Here is a 22,815-nt window from a genome sequence, read left to right as displayed (position 1 = left end):
TGGATGGGTGGGTGGGTGGGTGGGTGGATGGATGGATGGATGGATGGATGGATGGATGGATGGATGGATGGACAGATGGACGGACTGACAGATGGATGTGCAAGCCTATATGGTGTGGTCGGAGAACACCAATGCTACTTCTTAGAGGTGGGTACTGATGTGAGGTGACAGACTGTACAGTGCAGATTCCAATCAGAGCCAGAAGACATGCTTTCCTGAGTTCTTTGTGGCACTTGTTACCCACCTAAGAAGATCTGAATTCCAGAACCATCTTTACAACTTTCTCCTAGGCTCCCCTGTGCCCTTCCTCAACCCACAAGGAATCCAACTAGACTCTCAGGCATACCTGTCTCCAGACCAAAGGGTCCCAGAATAAACAAGAGCTCACATGTCTAAACATGAGCTCTTGCCCACTGGTCTAGGCCTCCTGTCCTCCCTGTACTTATGAATCTCTCATTGTCTTCTCCATACTAGCAGAAACAGGGCTGGGCCTTGTCCTCATCTCTCTCCTCCTTGTCCCTCACATGATCAATCCTCAAGGTCTCTGGCTTCTTCTTAAACATCTGCAATACCCATAAGCCTCTGTGACTATTGCCCTCCTAAATCCCCAGTTGGTTCTTCCTTCTCTGTGTCTGCTCAAGGGGCGTGCTCCCCTGAACCCACCGAGTCACAGCTACCTGCCTGCCATTTCCCATCACATCTATCAGGAGCCTTACACGTAGTGCTAAAGGGAAAAAATCCATGATTTGCTTTTTGTAAGTGTTCTGCCTTCTCCTCTGCATCTTCTCCAGTTCCCAACACCCTATTCTCATCATGACAGCCCATGTTTACAGATCTGCTCTTATCTCCGTCTCCTTGAACCCTGGCCCCAGATTTGCTTCCTGGTCTAGGGTCAAGCACAATCTGTCTATAATGTTTACAGGGGGATTACACTAGAAACTTATGTTCCTTGGGAAATATTTATTGACTCCATACCAGTTAGCCGTCAGTGCTATGCTGGCTCATTTCCCACTTACTTTACAGCTGCTTTGTAGAAGCAAAAGGATCAGCAGTGTTTGAGTAAGGAGCCTGCTTTATTTGGGGCCAAATCTTTCATATAAATTCCTAAGAAATAAGAAAATTACCTGATTTTCATTGAGGGCTCTTTTACATTATCACTGACGTACCTTCAGAGATACCCAGTAGCAGTAAGGGGAGGAAAGTTGGTGCCATTACAATCCTAGATCAGTAGTTCCTGCAGGTATGATGGTTGCATGCTTCAAGGCAAAGCAAGAACAGAGAGGAAAACCAAGGCTAAATCATTAGATAGAAATGATTCTGCACGGGCCTTCCTAATGCTTTCAGCCAAACAAAACCGGAGACTCTGGACCAAGCGGATTCCTAACATGAAACTTATATCATTGTCTGTATAGAAATGTGTCCTCCTCTCCCTCTCCCTCCTCCCTCTCACCACCCACTCCAACATGTGGTGATGGAAATTGAAACCAGGATCCCTCTGACACGAACCCACAACACCAGCATCCTGTCCCCCCTTCCTATTTTAAGACAGGATCTCTGACAAAAGGCTGGGGAATCTGGAGTATATCATTCCCCTGTGCCCAACAAATATTGCTCAGCTCATAGATGACCATTCGGAATACTGTGTTAAGCGGATCTGTCTCCCTCAGAAGATTCCAACAACAACGTCCCCTCCCCCCGCAAAGACTTACGTTGGAAAAGTCAATTTAAACATACACCACCCTGTCAAACCCTGGTCTCCCCAATTGATGATGAAAGAGCTCTGTTTCCTCACACTTTCCTTGGGAAATTAAAACATTTTGACCCAATACCACTAAGTCCACCTTTTAGGTAAGCTAATGTTCGCCTCACTAGATGGCAGCATTGCGTACAAGGCCTCTCTGAATTTTGGGGGCCCAGGTCTGCCTCATCCTTCATCTCCACCAGCCTCCCCACCTTACGATGGGGAACGTCTACCCAAAGCATTAATATCCATACTTTTGTACAGAGAGACACAAGTAAAACCTTCTAGTTGCCTAGACGGGCATCCCAAAGAAATCCTACAATAGTGTGTAGGTAGCTCAGGTCACCTATGTAGTCAACTCACAAGTGTCCTCCTTCTTTCATAACAGCGGTAGAAGCACAAACAAGATTATAGGAGACCTGCATCTGTCCATGTGTGCCATGTCTGAGTCCTAGCGAGGTGACCCTGGGCAGGTCAGTTGACACATCTGCGTCTGGGTTATGCTACCTATGACTCATGAGGGCATCATGCCTGGCTCCTGTGATTTGCTGTAACCAAGAGTACAGAGTACGTGAACAAGCCAGTGGGCCTGTTCCTCCCTTCCATTCTGTTCCTCTCTGCTGCACCCACAGTAGGAGCCAGTCCTGCCATGATGCTGGAAGCTACCAGGTTGGCTCAGATTGGTCCTGACACTAGACAAGTTCTGGTCACAGCCATCAGTGCAGACCTGGTTGCTTGCTGTTCATAAGGTTTCCCTGCTCCTCCCCCAGTGTCTCCGTTATCCCTACACACTCACCTGAGCTACATACAGGATGGGCTAACTCTCTGAGGCCTTGGGCGCTACGGTTAAGACACTAAATAGCCTACACAATCCCCAAACTGGTGTCTAATATACTTCCTGAACACCCAAATTACTCCCCGGGAGGGACTTAGGCATATGAAATACACTCATTAGTAATCCTCACAAATATCTTTCTAAGACAGCGCCAGGCTAATTTGTCACGCTAAAGACTGTTAGCACAGTAGCATCGTGATTGGATATTAATTAGCTGGATGTCCAGGGTGGGTCCACTGCGGAGGAAACCGTAAGTTCTCCAGTTTATTGAGAACTCTACACTATGAATTCTATTAAAAAGAAAATTTATATTTTATTAAGTTGTAAACAAGTGAGAAGACAAAGATATTAAAATCAGTAACTAATTAGGAAACCAGGAAGGACATGCTCAAACATTCTGTCTCTAAGTGCATTTTCAATACGAGATTCATAAACCATATCTGAAGCCTGGCTCTTTCAACATTGGCTCCAAAATAATAGGGTGTTTACTCCTTTGGATTATTTTTAATCTGCCTCCTCTATGACCCATGGAGTTTAAATGATCTATGTCTGCCCTCTTCCTTAAAAATCCTTCAAACATGGGAGAAGGTTGCCCACGGAGTCTTCCAGTATTTTATCAATTTGCCCACCAATGGTAGAAGAGGATCCTTTCTACTTAAAATAGGAGATTCTCCTTTGAGAAGTGACGTGCTCTCTGGCAAGCTGGTTTCTGTGCAGAGAGTGCCTTGGCTTCCATATGGACTTGATGGTTTGGGTATTGTTTCTTTAACTACTGTGAATTCTTTACCTAAAGGGCCACACTGGGTCTATCCAGCCCAGCACGTGACCTGCCTGAAGGAAGATGGTCTTCCAGCTTCAATAAGTGTCACAGACGCTACTGGGTGCTACACCTAGGGCCACATCAAGGGACCACATCTCCTATCATCCCCATGACAACTGCAACTTTACCGAAGTGGAAGTACAAACTCTCCACAGTGAGAAGGCCCCACGGAGGCCCCATAGCAGGCTGGGCTACGGGGAAGGGGCGGGGGGGGGGGGATGTTTCTGTGTGGGAGTGGTAAGTCTTGCATGACCCTAGCTTTTCATCCCTCACGGTGCGACACTTGGAGAAGATCTGTGATGCCTAGCACCATAGGAGACCTTCAAAGAAACCACAGCTGGGCTACTCTCACTTAGCCAGCCCACTGTGGACAACAAACACCTTGACACTATAAAGAAGGGAGAGCTCCGTCATTGGAGACATCCTGGAGAAGATGGCTGTAAGAAGCAGAGATGCAGAGTCTGTGTGCTTGTCCATAGTCTCCTCTCTGACCACAGTCCCCGCAGTGTGGCCATGCTCAGTTTTGTTTGCACACAGCTTAGCTTAGGTTCTTAGGATCAGGGCAGAGAAGCCGAAGCACCCATCAGCCCACCCCATCCCACCCGCTCACATTTGGTGCTGAGGCAGACAAGCCATCTTCCTTATTATCTCCTCTAGCCTCTTTCTAGAATCTAGGAACATTTTTAAAGAAGGGGAAAAAACAAAAAACTACAAGTTGTTCTAACCAAGTTAAGGAAACGCATCTGCCAGGATGGTGGAAATGGAGCAGGGCCCCTTCCGTGATTGTCAGCCTAGACCCGCTAGCTCATCTCCCTGAGGAGGGCTGTAGAAGGGCTGTGTGAGCACAAATGACTGGAAGGGGCTTGCACCAGGTGGGGAGGGGGAGTGTGTTCCTGCTGACCTTTCACCCAGTGGCTGCCTTCCATTTGTCTGCTCTGGAGTCCTCTTGGCTCATAAGGGTGTGTGTGGCTAAGTCACCCCCCTCCCTCTCCTGGCTTTGTCTTTTTTAATCTCTGTTCCCTTTGTTTCTCTACTACCCACAGAGTGGGAGCCCAGCTGTGTATACCTGGCTGGGAAAGAGCCCCTGGCTACTTCACTTCCTCACACCCGCCTTTCCTTTTCACCTGTCTATCTCTCTGTCAATCATTACATAGAATTTGCCTCAAATGTATGTCCATGTGACACCCCAGAATATGCCCTTATTTAGAAATAGAGTCTTTGCAGATATGGTTAGTCAAGGATCGAGAAGAGACTATACTAGATGGAGGAGGGCTCCGAATCCAGTGATCTGAACAGAGAGAACTCAGGACACAAGACTGTGGAGTCAGGCAGAGGTCGGGGTGCCACAGCACAGACCAGCAAAAGCCTGGAAGCAACAGTCTAGAAGAAGTAAGGAAAGCTTTCTGCTCCCCCATAGCCTCAGGCTCACAGCGCCCCGAAACTGAGAGGTACATATTCTGTGTTCCAAGCAGCCAAGCCGGGTTTGATTCATTATGACAAGCCCTAAGAAGCTAATACACAACTCTTCCCCCAAAGTCATTTGCTCGAGGTTTGGTCTTCATCAGAGCGCTACCGGAAGAGGGCAGAGCCTTGAAGAGGTGGAGCCCTGAGGGAAGTGAAGTCACTGAGGTCATGCCCTTGAGGTTGACCTTGGTCCTCCGCATCTTCCTATTCTGCTCTTTGCTCCCTGACCGCCAGGAGCTGAGCAGCTTCCTATACCACAAACTCTTCACCATTGCTGGACACAAGGTTGAGCACCCGGAGGCCGAAGCCTCTGAAGCCATCAACCAAAATAAAACTTTCTCCGTTAAAAATCTCTCTCCTTCCTCTCTCCCTCCCTCCCCTCCCCTCGCCACATATAGTGCATGTGTGCATCCATGTGTACAAATGTACATCTGAGTATGAACATGTGCATGCCATGCCATGCATGTGGAAGTCAGAGGACAACCTGGGTGTCAGACCCCATTTCCCATCTTATTTGAGACAGGGTCTCTTGTGTGCCATTCTATGCACCAGGCTAGCTGCCCTGCACACTTCTAAGGATCTCCTGTCTCTAGCTCCCATCTCACTGGAGCAGGCTTACAGGCAAGCGCCACACAGCCAACTGTGCATGCATTCTGGAGACCCCAAGTCCTCATGTTTGTACAGTGAGGAAGTCCCCTACCCCCTTTCTCCCTTCTAAGTCACTTGCCTCAGGAATGTTGTCACTTTCCTACATGAATTCACTGGTGCCTTCAGGAAGTTATGAGGCCAGTGACATATGAATTATTCCTTAAGGCTAGGCCTCAACAATTCAACGCAGGGCCTGGGCCTCATCCTCAGACATTCTCATTTTGTTGGACTGGTGTATGACCTAGACTTTGAGAACTTCTTTTAATTCCTCCCAGGGGATTCACGTGTGTAGCCAAAAGTTGAAAACTCCACTTTCAAAGAAGCAAACAATCCACTCTTCTGTTTTAGATCTCCAGGGCCTGTCTTCAACTTACTAATAAAAACTCGTGTGAGCCAATACTAATGTTTGGGTCTACGATCCCCAAAGGCCTTTCAACTACATTTAATCTTCAAGATACCAGAAAAGGTGAGAATTTCTTTTTCTGAAGCAGTCCTATGAGACCCTGGTCTTTTGGTTCCAAAGGCCTAATAGGACAGAGCAACCCCCTCCCCTGTGTACCAGCTAAGGCTCTCCGCCCCCAGCCCGGAATGGCTTCTGCCGTTTCAACACTCTGAGAGACTTGCACAATGGTCATCCCTTGATGCTGTGGCTCGCCTGTTATTATGACTCTATAACAATAGGGGAATTTGAGACAGCTGGAAAGCAATGGGGCGGCATGAGCAGTCTCTCATTCTGTGCAGGCAGGCAAATGCACTGCTGACCCAGTGGGTGAGGTAGTTGCTTGTGTGGGATGAAAAGCCCACGCGCTTCATCATCTCTCTCGGGTCTGCAAACCTCCTCTGACTTGCCCTTATCAGGTTGTCAGTTACCAAATGCTTCCTTAAGGCCACTGGAACAAACCTGCACTGATCTATCATCTTAATGGTCTGGAGAAGTCGTCGGAGGCAACCTGAAGAACTGGTTCCTCCTTTGGAGGCTCTGAGAGAAAACCTGCCTCCTCACCTTCCGGCTTCTACAGATATCTGTCCTCCTTGCCCTGTGGTCCCTTCCTCCAAGGCCAAGGCCGGGGGCACAGCATCTTCCCAGCCCTCCCTCTCTGGATCTGCTCCTCCTGCCTACTCTTACCAGGACACTTGTAATTCCAGAACACTTGTGAGTCCACTCGGATAATCCCAGACAACTTCAAGGTCCTTCATGGAGCCCATGAAATCCTCATCAGGGTTTCATAACCGCAACTGACCCGGACATGAACACCTCTCAGGGCCCTTCCTTAGCCAACCATACAAAATTCACAACCAGATTTAAAGCATTGTTTAAACCTCCTGATACAGTCTAGGAATTCCTTTCTGACCAAGACCCTATCCACTATTCATAAGATATGACCATTCCTTTGGACTTTCAGCCTAGATTTTACATCCTTGAGAAATGTACTATAAGTGGCCAAATACACAAATACATTCTTTTTCCTGTGTTCAGGGTTTATGGGGAGGGGACATCTATAAAGACAAATAACTAACTGCCTTTCTTTTTTCTTTTTAAAAAGTTATTTTCAGACTTACTTTTTTTTTTTTAAAGATTTACTTACTTATGTACGAGTACACTGCAGCTGTCTTTCAGACACACCAGAAGAGGGCGTCAGATCTCATTACAGATGGTTGTGAGCCACCATGTGGTTGCTGGGAATTAAACTCAGGACCTTTGGAAGAGCCAGTGCTCTTAACTGCTGAGCCATCTCTCCAGCCCCCAAATAACTGCCTTTCATCTAGAAACTGTGGCCTTTGTAACACCATAGTTTGTGATACTCTGAACCAAGGAGGGTCTCGATTAGCGTCCCACGCCTTTGGTGCAGGAGCCAGATGGCAACCCACAGAAATGGATTCTAATGCCAGCAACCTGGAACTACCAGTCTTCCTGTGGTCATTTACCACTGTGGGAGTGAATCAGGCCAAAACAGCTGCCGTTCAAAAGGAGATAATTATCTATAGATGAGCAGGATGGCTGACATATTTGTATCCTTTTAGTGTCAAAACTCACATGGCCAAAGGACAGTGGACAGGCCCGTTCTGATTTGTGTGCTGATTTGTGTGTCTTTCTTTACATTACACAGAGTGTCGGGTCAGGATATCAATAGAAGAAAGTCGGGCTGTGAAACAGCTCACCTCATATTCCCCTATGAAACAAACTCTCAAAGGTATTTCACAAGAAGTTGCCTTTGTGATTTATCATTTCTGAAGTCATCTCACTGCTTCCTAAACTATTCTTTTTTTTTTTTCCTTTCCTCTTGTGAGGCAGGAACTTCACAAAGGATCTAGGCTCCCTGTTGGAAGCCTGGCCTCATCTTTGTCACCCTTACTGCATCTGAGGTTCAGAAGGACAACCTCCCCTTCTGTATATAATATCTCCACCGGCTCAGGTTCCCCGGGAGTGGAGCCGTACCCTCAACACTCATTAAACGCTAGATGCTTCCCTGCTTAAGGAACACCCTGGCTCTGGGCCAGAGGAAATCTGCTCCCCAGAGGGAAGTGGGAGTGTGGGTGAGCAGGGGAACTGCAGCTGGCTTCCAGAGCAGTCAACCATCTCTGACAAGCTGGCTAGACCACGGACTGCAGAATATTTACTGCAGGGAGATGTTCACAACAGGAGACACTCAGTCTGCCAGACCCAGAGCCCACGCCTCAGGGCACCAGGGTGACATAGTCACAACACGTGGGATACTGATTCAGAGCCAGAGCCCAAATCTCTTTATCCCAGAGAGATTTCCTCTGGTCCCTTTAATCATTACTCAGGGGGGAAAACACATGACTTGGTCAGCTCTGGTCATTGTCAATAAAATGTATCCAGGACAATTTCAAGCAGGGAATTTGTCCGAATCATCTTTGAATCTGATTTTAAGCCGCGACAAGAGCTAGATTCCAGTTTCTCCTCAGTCCCAGAGTGACCAAGCACCAGCCCACTTTTGCACTTAACCGGCCAACCTCCTCATGTGTCATGTGCCTGGCTTCTCTCTCACTGTGAAGACCACGGGACAGGAACCTGGGTTTTTAGCCTAAGGACACAGCCCCACCCAACAAATAGCACAGTGCCTACTCTATGACAAAGGGCTTAAAAAAAAAATACTGGTTCTTGTGCAGGAAATTCTCTTTCATCTGAGATGGGGCAGAAGAGAACGAGAATTGTTGTGAATATATTACGAAAAGAATACACCCATAACCACCACTCTTCCTTTTAGGCATCTTGCAGATTGTCCCTCTCAACCCATCTCCATCCTTGGGTATTTTCTATTACAGCTGTGGTCCTAGCCCATTGTCCTTGTGACATCAGTAATGGTGTAGCAGCTGAGTCTATATGGTAGTCCAGATATTGGCTCTCGCAGTGTGGCTTCTGGTGTGGAAGGCGAGATGGGAATTGCCTGTGTAGCAGCTAGCTCTATCAGAGACATGGTAAAAAAAAAAAAAAAAACCCTGGAAGGAAGGCTGTTCTCCTGCGCATGCAATTCAGACTCACCAAACCTAGACTCCAATAGTGATGCTTGTTAGATCCATTAGAGCACCTTCATAGAGTCCATCTTCACCAATATAGAACACCACGGTAACATTAGACATCACACTGGTGCTAGATACGAGAAGGGGGCCTTGCAGGTGCTAAACCAGCAGTCTTCCAGCGAGCTACTCTTTTCGTCCCAAAGACTGCATTTCAGAAAAATACATAACACCATGGGAAACTATGCCCAGTCGACGGAGCGGAAGCCAAAGAGCTGGGTCTCATCATGAGTTTATGAATTGTGAGTGACTAGATAACGCATTTCTATGTGACACGGGTTTTCGGAAATCACGTCTGATTTTTTTTTCACACGGTCTCCATTTTATTTTAAAACAAGTATTTTTTACTTCTCATAACTTTAAAAGAAGTCACGTTCTATTCCTGACAGCTCTAGTTTGGGAACTGCTTTTTCCCCTGGGGTCCAGAATGGCATCACTGGGAGATGGTAGAATCTCTAAGGAGTAGGGCCTAATGTAAGGTCTTTCAGACATTGGGAGCATGCTCTCAGCAAGCTCTGGGATTCTCTTTGAGCAATTAGGCAATACATAGTTTGTTTCACCACAGCTATGAGGTTCAGCAGAAATACACCTCTGGGTATACCTGTGGGCTTACTTTCAGGAAAGATTAACCAAGGAACCAAGTCCAACCTTGAACATGGAAAAGAGAAAGCCAGATCAGCACCCGAATTCCTATCTTCACCCCCGTTCCATCAAGATGCAAGGAGGGAAGACATCCCAGCCACATACGACCACGGAGCAGCTCGCCTTCATGCTTTCGCCGCCATAACGGCCTGTATCGTTTTCAACTACGAGCTAAGACAAAATTTCCTCCCTTAAGCTGTTTGTCAGGTATTCAGTCAGAGTGGCAAGGAACGTAGCTAATACAGAGGCCGGCTGATCACAGACCGACCCCTCAAAAGCAGTAAGCACAATAACACTTCTCTCCTGTCAGCGCATCGTTCCTTCTATCTGTTATAACAATGGGATGCTACCGCAGATGCCGGGAAGACGGCTCAGTGTTTAAGAGCACCTGTTGCTCACGCAGAGGACCCAGGTTCGATTCCCACCCTTCCCATGTTAGCTTGCGACAGTCTGTAACTCCAGTTCTAGGAGATCTGACAACCTTTTCTGGGTTCTGTGGGCACCAAGCATATACTCACATACATAGAGGCAAGATACGAATAACCACAAATTTAAAAACCAAAAAAAAGAAGAAGAAGAAGAAGAAGAAGAAGAAGAAGAAGAAGAAGAAGAAGAAGAAGAAGAAGAAGAAGAAGAAAGGAAGCTAACACAGAGCCCTATGCAGTGAATTTCTACAAAGTCTCCTTAAAGGTTTCCTAACTGGTTCTTTTCCCTATTTATACAATATATAAATATATAGTTATATGATAGAGCATGGCATATGTAGATTAACCACACAAAGCTTCATCTAAAAGTCCAATGAATGCTCAGCCCCTGCAGGTCAAAATAAGGATCGTTTTCCTTGCTGTCCTGGGTCTCAAAGGAAGCCATGTATAGGAAAATTGCTGACGGGATCACACAGAGCCAAACTAGGGAGACTGGAAACAAGACACTTGGGAAATGGGTTCCTAGGTGAGAAGAAGGCTAGTGTTGGTCTGTCTTCTGCTGTGTAGTCATGGGTCACTCACTTTTCTGAGCACCATGTTCCTTGATTACAAAAAAAAAAAGAGATCTAACCATCTCCCCCTCGCCTTACAGGCCCACTGCATGGTTAAATAAAATTCTTTGGGGGAACTATAAGGTATTCACATTTGATCAGATACATTGCGTTCATTTTATGGGTCCCCGTATTTTCGTCTCAGGTCACAAAAACGGCTCTGTGTAACCTCAGTTGGTTTGTTTTTCTTCTGGGCACACAGTTGGGTTGGCTTTCCCAGTTTCTCCTGCAGGGAAGTGAGGCGAAGGCATCGGATTCTTGATGGTAGAGTATGAATGGAAGCACTGTGTACCCAGGCTACGCCTCAAACCCACGATGGGAGCCTCCACCCACACACCCCACTTCTTGGCTGGTTACAGAAGATCTAGTGGAGGAACTTGAGGCCCCTGAAGGATGGGGATACCATTGATGAAGGAAGCCTGAGCCCCCATAGGATAAGGGAATGCTTCTCACCCCATATGACACAGCACATCCGAAAAGTGACATGAGGTATTCAAGACTATCTCAAATCCCAGTGACACTCCTAACACCCCATGACTATGGCCACCTTTCCACTTCAGTGACAGTCAAGGAGACATAGAGGACATGTGTTGACTCTGACCCTCATCCAATAGAAAGCTCTCTGGGGAAATCAGGACTAGTGAGTTTTCTTATCTTTTGGCTTGGTTGGTTTAGTTTGGGTTTGGGTTTTTTTTTTTTTTTTTTTTTTTTTTTTTTTTTTCCCTGTTTTTGAGACAAGGCTTCACTCTGTACCTCAGGCTGGCTTTGAACTGTCCTTGCCATCCAGACTGGTATGAAACTCTAGATTCTTCTATCTTACTAGTGTTGAGAGTCCAGGTATGCACTACCATGTTTAGATCAGAACTATCTTTTTTTTTTCATTAGACTTGAGACCTGTTCCTACTTTTGAATACCGAGACCTGATGGTATATGTTCATTTCAGTACCTAAAGGCGGGGAACAGGAGAAAACCAAGTGGGGAAGCCTTTTGTGACCAGTTCCAACATGTTAAAGATGAAACTCAAGTAGAAAACAGAAAAGGTTCTCCAAGGTTCTTCTCCAACCCTTTCAGAGGATATAGATAGTGACAATGGAATGCTAACATAGATAGACCTTCATCTATAAACAATACAACAACAACAAACTTCATCTGAATTATTAGTGATGCCCTGACTAACTCATCAATTGCTTTTTTAAAAAAAAAAAAATCCTAATTTTAGGGAGCTACTGTAGTCTTGGGGTCAAAAATATCCTTACCGATTTGTCTTAATTTGTACATCTCCTATTATCAGGCGCAATCCCAGATCATATCCTAGACAATACAATATGTGCCTTATAGACATAGTTTTTAATCCTTTGTTTAATCCTTCTACTATTGTATCAATTCCAAAGTGAGAGATTTGAGCCTGAGGTAGGGTCATTTTGCTAACATGTGTACAGGTCAGGGGATCAGCCCAATCCAAGCATTTTTAGGTCTTTGCTCTTAATCACTATCTCATACAGCAAAGCTGGTAGCTAGGAAGCCCTTGGCATTGTCTGAACTGACAAGACCTCTCAGGGAGACGGTATTAGCTATGCAAGAAGAGGGCAGGATTGGGAGTTGACAGAGAGTCTCTACAAGCAAGCAGGTCTCGCTAGAGCTTTTTGGTGAGAACCCCGAGGGATTACACGAAAGCATGAAACACTGAGCTAGGAGCTTCCAGAAAGAGAAAGAAGAAGCAGCCTGCCTCGACTCTTGCTGCTAGAGGGAGATCTGAAGTATGTGCTCATTTCAACATTGGGGAGAATACTTGTACTCCCCTGCTTATAGGGGTGCTTACCTGGTAGGGGTACAGGGTAACCCCATTGGTTCTTGAAAGGGACCAGGTGCCATCTAGATATTGGTGAGCCTGAATGGCCACCGAGTTAAGGATGTTTCCATTGCTGGGGCTGGTGGCCATCTGGAGGCTGATCTTGGCCTGGTGGGTTGGGGACCCACTCTTCTTTTCTGGTCCGTTGCTGACCCCAAGGCTGTTGGGTTTGCCGCTGTGTTTGTTGACAAGGCCTGTGTAGGTAGAGGTGGCATAGGGGGCAGGCACAAAGGCCCACTCCCTGGGCTGCTGGAGCCCACCCATGTGCCGGGACCCCACCAGTGTGGGAATGCTGGAGATCGGAGGGGGTGAGCCCGGGGAGGCGTCATAGTGTTCGCTGCCAGCTGCCTGCTCCAAGGTCAACACCATTTGGATGGCTTCCTGCTTCAGCTGGTTCAGGTGTGTGGCACAAATGTCACAGCGGTTGTCTCGGTCATTCCACGACTTCCTGATGGTATTAGGGACCTGGAGTTTGTCATGAATCACAGCAGAGAACGCAGGGTCCTACAGAACACACAAACGGAAAAAAAAAAAAAAAAAAGCAATTTGTAACTCGATGCTGGTAAATCCAGTTCAGACCTTCGCCACCCAGGAATCTGACTGTTTGATTGACATCACCAGGAAGATGCCAGAGCAGCAATAGATGAGAAGCAATAGATGGCAGACGTTTTGCAGGAGTTAGATACTAAACAGAACACCTCTTGGTGTTCCTTTTGCTCAGTCGACGGGAACATTTGAGACTCTCCTTCGTCCACTAAGTAATTACAGACGATCTGCTTCCTCCCTAGCCCAGCATGGTGGGGGTGTGCACCTCACTCTCGGCAGCAGAGAACCGGCAAGGGACAGAAGTGTCACTTGCGACTGGGAACAGCGATCCTATTCTAGCAAACTTTGGCCTCGGCGGCATGTATGCTAAGTCAGCAACACAGGAAAGAAAACTAACCAACAGAGTCTAGATCCAGGATCCAGCCTGCTCCAGTAGCCGGCACACCTCTACCAGCAAACTCAGACCAGTCACTGGCCCAATAAGGACCCATCTTCTGGATTGTCTTTCTCACTTCCTGACCAGTCCAGATACTTCCGCGAAAAGTTATACCTAAAACTCTTACGGAAAAAATCGTCAGCCAGGTGTAGTGGCTCACACCTGTAAATGGCAGGTCTAGAGAAGCCGAGAGAGGATTGCTGTAAGTTCCAGGCTAGCCTCAGCTAGCCTGGGCTATGACCTGAGGGCTCTGTCTCAACCCCCACTCCTGTATCTCATGCTCCGAGGTCCTATCTGAGAGAGAAGTGGGGGTAGTGAGGATTCTGTCCCTCATTCATTTGCTTGAACTTCCACAAAACTAGATTTAAAAAAAAAAAAAAAACAGCTCTGGTGATGTGAATGGGTGTGAAAATATTTCCCAGTCCTGTTCCTTGTGGCCTTGGAGTTCTGTGTGCCCTTAGATAACACGCTCAGTACACGGAGCCTCTCCTTGGTCATGCAGCCCCTGGGCCCTGCCCTTGCTGCTATATCCGTCTAGCCCCAGGACTTCACTTGTGGGGAAAAGTGGGATAGGACAATACTGCCCATGCACTGATGAATAGACCCACCACAGCATGATTAGGGCCTGGCAGAGTTTGCAAGGTTCAATAGTTACTGTGAGTGATGAATGGGGCTCATATTTGGAGTCATTTTCCTCTAGGATGCCAAAAACAAAAAACAAAAACAAAAACAAAAAAAACCCCACCATTCATGTCAGTTTTATGGATCTGAGGCTCATCTGGACGGAGTGGCATGTCCGGAAGGTAACACGGGGCAGCCATGGTGGGCAGGAAGATCGGTCAGTGGGAGGTTCGTTCCTAATCACGATCTATCTGCATGATGGGCTCCAGCATTTTGCTTTCCCTGTTTAACTACCCTGAGCAGCTCCTTGGCTTGCACTGATTCATTGATTAATAAATCAAGAGGCCTCTTCGCAGAGCAGTGGCGAGAAAGGCTAGGGAGGTGGAGACTCAAGGCAGCCTATAAAGTGGCTGGAGCAATGGGAGGTTGGGGATGAGTGGGTTCTGCCTGGAAAAGCCATGCAAGCCAGACAAGGCTCACTGTGGGGTCCTCCTTGGTGGTAGCTGCTTTGTCCAGACAGTCCTTATTCATAGCTCAAGAGCGTGTGGGACCCGAAAGAACCCCTTCTAGCAAAGACTGTCACCTCAGTTTACCACAGAAGCAGGTCAAAAGGATGCAAACTGTGCTGTACTATGGACCCCCTCGACCACTTACTTGTCCATGATCGTTCACTTTAAGAGTCAAAGAACGCATCTGTGTGGGTTTTTTTTTTTCACAGTTTTATAAGAAATGTTCATTTCATTCAAACGGCATTTATATTTCCTCCCCATATGGGCCAAAACAGTTTATTGCTTTCCCACGTGACATTACATAAGAAAACTTTCCCATCAATAAACACCACTCGAGAATGTTATTTTAAATGCTCGTGAGGTATGTTGCCCTTAGGTAATTCCACCATTGTCTTGGTCATTCCCACATTCCACTGCATAATTTAATATAATCTGAGAAAACATATATCTCCACACGCTCTTGAGAAGGGCAATTTAACAGAATCCACAGCCAACAGCATATGCTTTCCAGTCAGCAATAATCTGCTGGGCTTCAAGAAACCTCTGTTTAATGGCTTATTTTTAAATGCTTTAGCTGGGTTGAGGCCGTAGCTCAGTTAGTAAGGTGCTTGGCCAGCATGCCCAAAGCCTTGAGTTTGACCCGGGGTACCACGTAAACCTGACGTGGCAATGCAAGCCTTCTGTTTCAGGACTCAGGAAGTGGAGGTAGAAGGATCGGATGTTCAAGATCATTCTCAAATATAGAGTGAATGCCGGGCTATGCTGGTCATTACCATGGTTAACTCAATGGCGAGGAAGAAATCTTATCATAAGGCTGTGGCTACAAGAAAAGTTGTGTGCAGACGTCATGGTATTTTGGATTTGGAGTGCCACGCTTAGATTCTGAATTCGATTGACACAGTGACACATCTCCCCTTCAGAGCTCACGAGCAACCCTGGTTCTGAGAGCTCCTTCACCCCTGTCTTCGATTTTTACCGCCCTCCCCTGAAGTAACCCCTTCTATATTCAGCCTGTTGCTATTTATAACTCAGCCCAACATTTAACAAATTGGTATGTTCTAAATTGATATGCCCCTAAAGTGCCAAACAGTACACCGAGCTGTGGAGCTGTGGACAGTTCCTGTCCTATGTGAGACCACATCCGGTAGGCCTTCTTGGCTCCTAGATTACCAAATGCCACACCCTTCTCCTGCCCCTCTAGTCTAAGCTGAGGTGACTCCAGGATCCATCAACACAGGTACACTTGTAACTTCGAGTTACAAGCCATCCTTGAGGGCACTAGCTCCTCACCACTCTTTTCTACACACAACCTACACAAGACCTAAGAGAGCCGGCAAACTCACTAATGTCACAGCTGGGCCCTTTTCCAATAATATATTGGCTCAGGCAGCTAAGACGTTGCCAGTGACCCAGCCCTATCTCCAGAAGAGGAAGGCTAATGAGTCATCAATTGCTGGCTGGTAGCCAAGAGACGTCTCCTAAGCAGCCCTTGATCCAAAAGCCCTACGATAGCTCGCACCATCCTTAGGTTTCAACCAGTGGAAGAGAGACATATTCCAGAGCCGACGTGTCCCTCTAGGGCTTTTCTGCACACTATAAACGTTTTAGTATGGCTGAAGACTTCAAAGTGGAAGGGTCAGTAGACATTGTGTGCTAAGACAAGAGAGGAGTCAGTGTCAGTGGAAGGCGGAAGCAAATAGGGCAGGAAGCATTCCTAGCCGTGGACAGCCACACTTGCTGGCCTTTCCTGATGTGGACACAGAAGGGCCCAGCAGATGAACTTAAGAGAAACCGCTACATTAGCAAAGCCAGAGATAGAGAGCCAGCCACTTAGCCTGACATCTGCCTTGTTTGTGGGCACCGAGATGAGTGTGTTGATCTGCCTTGGACCCACCCTGTGACCTCAGGAAATAGTGAAATTGGAGCAGCATAAACCACACACAAGCAGAACCTCGATTTTTATCACGGCCGTTTTTTTACTTCAGCACGTATGAAAAGGAGCCGTTGGCACCTATGCAATATTCTTAGCCTAAATTTTAAAGCTCAAAGTACTCTCATCTTTCAAAGAAAATATGCAAAAATTAATGTTAGTCTCATCTCTCACATGAAGAGGAATTTGAAAAGATGTTCGAGTCCTGGTGATGGTCCTCAGAAGGAAGGGGGTAGTGAAGTTAACGTTCAGGAATCTAAACTGTCACAGTTAGTAATGACTACAAAGGAACAAAGGGACTCCATAGTGAGCCCATCCGGCACCATCATTGCTTTGCTGGTTGATCTAGGGGAATTTCAGGAAATGTGTCTCCTGCTACAACCTACTGGGTGCTCTCTCAGTCTGATGACTCTTTTAGACTGGGTCATACATCTGGGAGAGTTCATTCCCACAGGTAAATTACACCCATGCCCCTGGCTTCAATGACCACCCACATCATTACCATGGTATATAGGAATTCCGTTTTCTCTGTCCCTGCCTGATCATCCTGCCAACATACCCCGTCAAAACCATCCTTCAAACTGACAACTCCACACTAAATCCCTTTGTCCCTAAATCTTCCTTCATTCCTATAGCCAGTGTCTAAGCAAATGGTATATTTGCTCAGGGTAGAAATCTGGAATCGTCTTTGTCCCCTTTTCATTCGCATCCAATCACCAAACTTGCTAAATGGAAGTTTCTGGAATGCCTCACCCTGCCCCTCCCCGTCTCACTGTGCCGCCACACTCAGAGCCAGGCTAGACTTCCCTCGGATGCCCACAGCCGTGTTAATGCATTTAGCATCCCTGACTTCACATGGTCACATGGTCTCCTCACACCTAGCCTTGACTTCCTTCTACCCCTACCACGGTTGTACTAGAACACACAGCTGATGGCATCATCCCCCCCTTTTATAATCTTCAGTTCCAAGGCCTAGGTGACTGTCGGTCGTGTTTAATTATACAGTTATTTCTCCATTGGACTCTCAGCTATGTAAGAGAAATCATCCCTTTGACTTTTAGGTCCTTCCGTGTTTAGCTCACTACCTAGTACACAGGAATCTCACAAGAACTTCTTGTGAGATGAATGAATGGGTGACTGACTGAATAAGTGAGTGAATGAAGGAATGGATGGGTGAATTAATGAATGATAGGGATGCACTCTAGGCTAAAGCCATTGAGTAACAAATTCATTCAATGCCCATCACTCATTTGCTTTTTATAAATGAGTCTCTTATAATATGCATCTTAAATGTTCCCTCAAAAGTCTCATGAGCTAAGCAAGAGTGTTGCTATGGTCTTTAAGAGGTGGGACCTAACGAGAGGTCCTTAGGATATCTGAAGAGGCCTTTGAAAGGGACTATGGCCCCTTCCCACCCCTTTCACTTCCTGGTGGGGAAGTGATCAGTTTTACTTGGACCTGGGTTCCCTACCACTGCCGTCCGATACCCTTGCTGGAGAACCAAAAGCAGTGGCCCACTGACCGGAAGTGTATGAACCACGAGACCATGATACTTGTTCTCATTTTAACTCAGTCATCTCGGGTGTTTGCTCCAGTGACAGCCAAGCTGGCTGAAGGGACGCTGAAGCACTTGAATCTCAGGCTCAGACCTCTTCCCCCCTTGCGCCTGACTGAAGGGCCTCATGGGGCCAACCTCCTTTTACTGCTTCTGCCTTGATGTTACAATAGATGGGCCTCAGCTAATCTTTTCCTAAATTTCTAGGAGAGCGGCATTTACATAGAATGGACTTCATCCATCACTCCCTGGTCACCATGACAGCTGAGAAATTCTGGACCAGTACTCCAGTTAGTGGTTCACCGAGGATGCCCCCCCACTCCCGAGCAAGCAGGTGGTAGCAGAATTTCAATGGATGTGGAGGGACTGGTAAATGAGGGCTGTGGAATCTGCGGGGCTCAGGCAGCCGGTGGTGTTTATGGATGTTCCTGGTTGCCTTCTGTTCTGTGTTTCAGCTCCTCCGGATAGGTTGCTTAGCAACAAATGCTGATCCACTGTGGAGGGCAAGGTGATCCCGTGCATGATTTTAGCCAAAAGGGTGCTTTGCGCGTGTTCCTCCGGAGCCTCTGGGTCCATGATGAAGGCAACAGCTGGAGTCAGCATCCAGCATGTGTTGTACAAATTCCTAGTGATGTTCGCTCCTGGTTTCTTACTCTAGAGGCCTCTACCGACAGGCTGCACAGGATTTAAGCTGTGCTTCAAAGACAGTTTCTTGCTACTTTGTTCCTGAAGTCTCTCCATCCATAAACAACGGTCCCTCAAGGCTTGGGGAAAGAAGATAGGGTCCCCAGAGAATACAATGTTTTATTTTGCACAGCTTCTCAGATCAAGGGGATCTGCCTTCACCCTCTGGAGAACCATCACCCCACCCACCCCCTCCCATCCCACCCTCCCACCTCCCGGGCCTAGGGTTTGCATTCCCACCCTGTCACCTTTTCTGCTGAGTGGTCTGTCTCCCCGGGTGCTCTTTAAGGCCGCTCTGTCTTAACAAAGGCAGGTGTCCTTATTAATGAGTCTATTGAAGAAGGCAAATTGCAAAATTGAAAGTTTGTGAATCAAGAGCTAGCCAACCTTAGGTCGAGACCCAAAGGATAGCAGCCCGCTCTCATCAGAGTCCAAATATTTGGAGGCAGGGTCTCTCAGAGCAGTGAGGTTTCTACTTCAAGAGAGTGTGGCCATAGCTTGCACAGCCTTGTGAGCCAGGGACGTTTAAACACTGAAAAAATCAGAGTGGTCCACTCCTTCAAACACATACTCCCCCCAAGAAGATTCTGCCATTTATGATGGCCTTTGAGCTCCGCCGAGTTTTCATGTCATTTTCCACAGGGGGTTTGATGGGTGGAAATTTTTAAAGCGGAGGCTCAGGTGGAGGTGAGGAGCAGGATCTAAAGAGGACACTGGCCAGAGGCTCCTTCACCCTCTTTGTGTTGTTGGATCTACTCAGTAAGAATTAACAGAGAAAAGCCAAATCTGTACCCTCTATTCCTGCTGTTCCTGGAATTCCCAGACAACCGACAACGGCTGTGCCTACCTCTGGAGATGAGCCAGGGAATGAATTAGTGTGTTGGACAAAGCCATCATGTATGGCTGTTCTTTGCAGGAAGGGTCCCCGGCCTCCAGGGTTCTGTCATTCTTTCTGATGCAATGCGTGAACCGCAGGAAGTCCCTGAGGAGCAGTTCCATCTGATTGGCAGGGGACACATTCTCCCCAGCAAGAGCCTGCTTGAGAGAGGCTGCTCACAGTCCTACTTCATTAATGTACAACTTCAATAGAAACTTGTGGCTGCCTTTCCTGGACCTAGGATTTGCCACCATTGTCAGTCTGTTCTGTGAACCAGTGGCACTTCCCCAGTAATGAAGATCACACATTGCTGTGCACATGAATGTGAAGCCTGGCGTGTGTGAAAGACAGGGGGGAAAAAAGAATGTAAAGGTATAAAGACATGCTGGGTAATGAGCTCAGAGAGACAAAGGGGAAGAAAAAAACCACCGAAGGGAGAAATGTTAAATGTCAGACCAAAGTTGTTTTACATAAGAAACTAAATTAGGATGAGATGTCATGATTGTGCCATCCTGCTCTGGACCACGGCAGAGATGTGAGCCTCGCAAGCTCGAGTGTGTGGCTTCAGTGGGGAAAGACTGCTCCCTCCACATGCGTGGAGCTCGGCAGCACCAAGGCAGGTAGCAATGCAATTAATAGGACAAGGAAAATGTAAGCAACAGTTCTCTACTCAGACAGACAGACAAACAGACATACATGTGCTGTACCTTTCACCACAGGACATCACATGCCTCCCTTGTCACTAGAACTAAGCCGGTGCCACCACCTGATGCTCTTGAATGTCCCAAAGTACACCCGGAGACAGGGGTGAGAAACACACGCCAAGAAAGTCAAATAAACAGAGCCATTCTGTCAAAATATGAAGTGACCACCAGAGTGCAGAAGAAGAAAGGTACAAGCATAGAAAGATGCTATGGAGCATCTAGGAGCCAGGTGACACCCACAAAGCTGATGATGACAACGGTCGTCCTCCTTGACAACCCTATACATTATATATCGAGACCTGTCTGACCTGGAACTTCCCAATTCATCTGATCCTTGATTCTGTCCACTGCTAAGTGAAAACTATCACTCAGATTGTAGAATTGTAAGGATTAGAAATAATTCACGACCCTATCATGTATGAGACATTGAATAAATCATATTTAAAGTTACTGAAGAATAATAACAAAAATACCTTCCTACTTTTAAAGAAAAGAGAGACTTCTATTTTTTACTGAAAGTGTGTGTCTGTGGTCTATGTGGACGCGTGGTCACACATGCATAGGCCCAGGCAAATAGTAGCCATACACACATGTGTGCATGTAGGTGGAGGTTGATATCAGCCATCTTCTTTGGTCACCCTACACATTATGTACTGGAGCCAGCCTAAACCTGAAACTACCCAACTCATCTGTCTTGTTGGCCAGCTTGCTCTACTGATCTCTACCTTCCAAGCACTGGGATACAGGCAGAGTACCACACCTGCCTTCATTCATGGAGATGCTGTGAATCCAAACTCCAGTCCTCACACTTGCTCAGCAAGCCACTGAGCCATCTCCCACACCCTTAAAGTGGCAGTGGTGGTGATAAGGGTGGCAATTACCTTACATCTTACTTTTTCCAGAAGAGCGCTGTTTTTATAGCTACAAAGAGGGAAAATTATAGATATGCATGTATATGTACACAAACCCATATATATACATATGTAAATATATACACACATATATAAAACCTCAGGTACCCACCTCTATAGCTGGAGAAGTTGACAACTTAACTAGAATTTCTTGGGCGGCTCCCTGAATGGCTCCTTGTTTCTTCTCTATTTTACAGGTTCGACTAATCTAAGTGTCATTAGTTTCCATGGCAGCCGAGCCTGTGATTTTTCACTGGAATTGGTCCAACTGAGAAGTGGTTCCTGTTACTCTCTTCAAAAGATGGGATGAGGAGATGGCTCAGGAGTGAAGAGTGTCCTTGTACAAGAACGAGGACCCAAGTTCAGATCCCCAGCGCCCATGTAAGAACCAGGAGCAGCAGCTCACATCTGTAACTCTGGTTCTTGGGGCATCTCGATGGGTGGATTCCAGGGGCTAGCCAGTCTAGCAAAATGTCAAACTCCTCATAAAGACACTGTCTCAAAAAATGAGGCAGAAAGTGACAGAGGATACTCAACATTGATTGACCTCTGACCTTAGACACATGCAGAGTCAATTTCATCTCTGTGTATGTGTGTGTGTGTGTGTGTATACACACATGTGTGTGAGCATGTACACACACACACACAAGTAATACTGAAAAGGTACCTGAATGCTGAACTTGACTTCGATTTTTGATTTCCAGTTACTAAAATCCATGGACGTCCGTCACAAGCATGACCCTGCGCGGGCTGCTGGATCACCAGGTGCAATGGAAGTATACCCACTCTGAGAGCCGTTCTTGCTGCATGGAGCTGTTTAAAATCTGTTAACTATCTATGAAACTCCCTTTCGCTGATTTTATATGTATGAAACACAGATGTACTCAGCTACATTTTCCTGGATTTGCTACAAAAACCGTAAAATTCCTAAAATGTAGTTATGGGGATTTAAAGACTAGAACGCTGAAAAGTTCTGCTCTGATCACATTCCGGAGCAGATCTGACTGCTCCAACAGTTCCCCCCCCCCCCAGAGCTGGTGCTTGTGGCTGGGTCCTCCAGGCCTCACCTACCCCCTCAAGCTGACTGTCAAAACCTGACCTGGCAGCTCAGGGGATCTCCCTACAGAGTCAGCATGGCCTCCTTCTGACCCACAGAAGTCCTTGTATCCCTCCTCCCTGACACACCGTCACTATGACTCTCCTAAGGGAACATTTCCCTGCCCTGGGAACATTTCTTCCCTCCACTTGAAACCATAGTATACTTTTGGAGGTTAAAGAGTTTGCTCATTATCGTCACTCGGGGATGACTTTGTGGGTGTGTGCACTGGTGTCCAAATGTACCGAAGTACACATTTTAATGCATACACACACACACACACACATGCACACTTGCTCATTCGTGCTAGGCCAGAGCGTCGGTCTGTTCTGAGTCATGGGACTCAGCAAATACTTCCTTATGAGAGAGCT

The 22,815-nt window shown here is 46.8% G+C and overlaps 1 protein-coding gene across 1 annotated transcript in view; it reads right to left on the bottom strand.

The window, feature by feature from the left end:
* The window catches only part of Kif26b (kinesin family member 26B), a 428,179-nt gene that overhangs the window by 254,284 nt on the left and 151,080 nt on the right, over positions 1-22,815 (bottom strand). Inside the window, exon 3 of the mRNA XM_031390948.1 lies at positions 12,546-13,079. Coding sequence (XP_031246808.1) covers positions 12,546-13,079 — 534 coding nt within the window. The remainder of the gene's footprint in view (positions 1-12,545; positions 13,080-22,815) is intronic.

This window comes from Mastomys coucha, unplaced genomic scaffold (assembly GCF_008632895.1).
Source record: "Mastomys coucha isolate ucsf_1 unplaced genomic scaffold, UCSF_Mcou_1 pScaffold1, whole genome shotgun sequence".
NCBI classification, from domain to species: Eukaryota; Metazoa; Chordata; class Mammalia; order Rodentia; family Muridae; genus Mastomys; species Mastomys coucha.
Note: the sequence above shows the minus strand (reverse complement) of the source record. Positions and strands in the feature narration are given on the sequence as shown.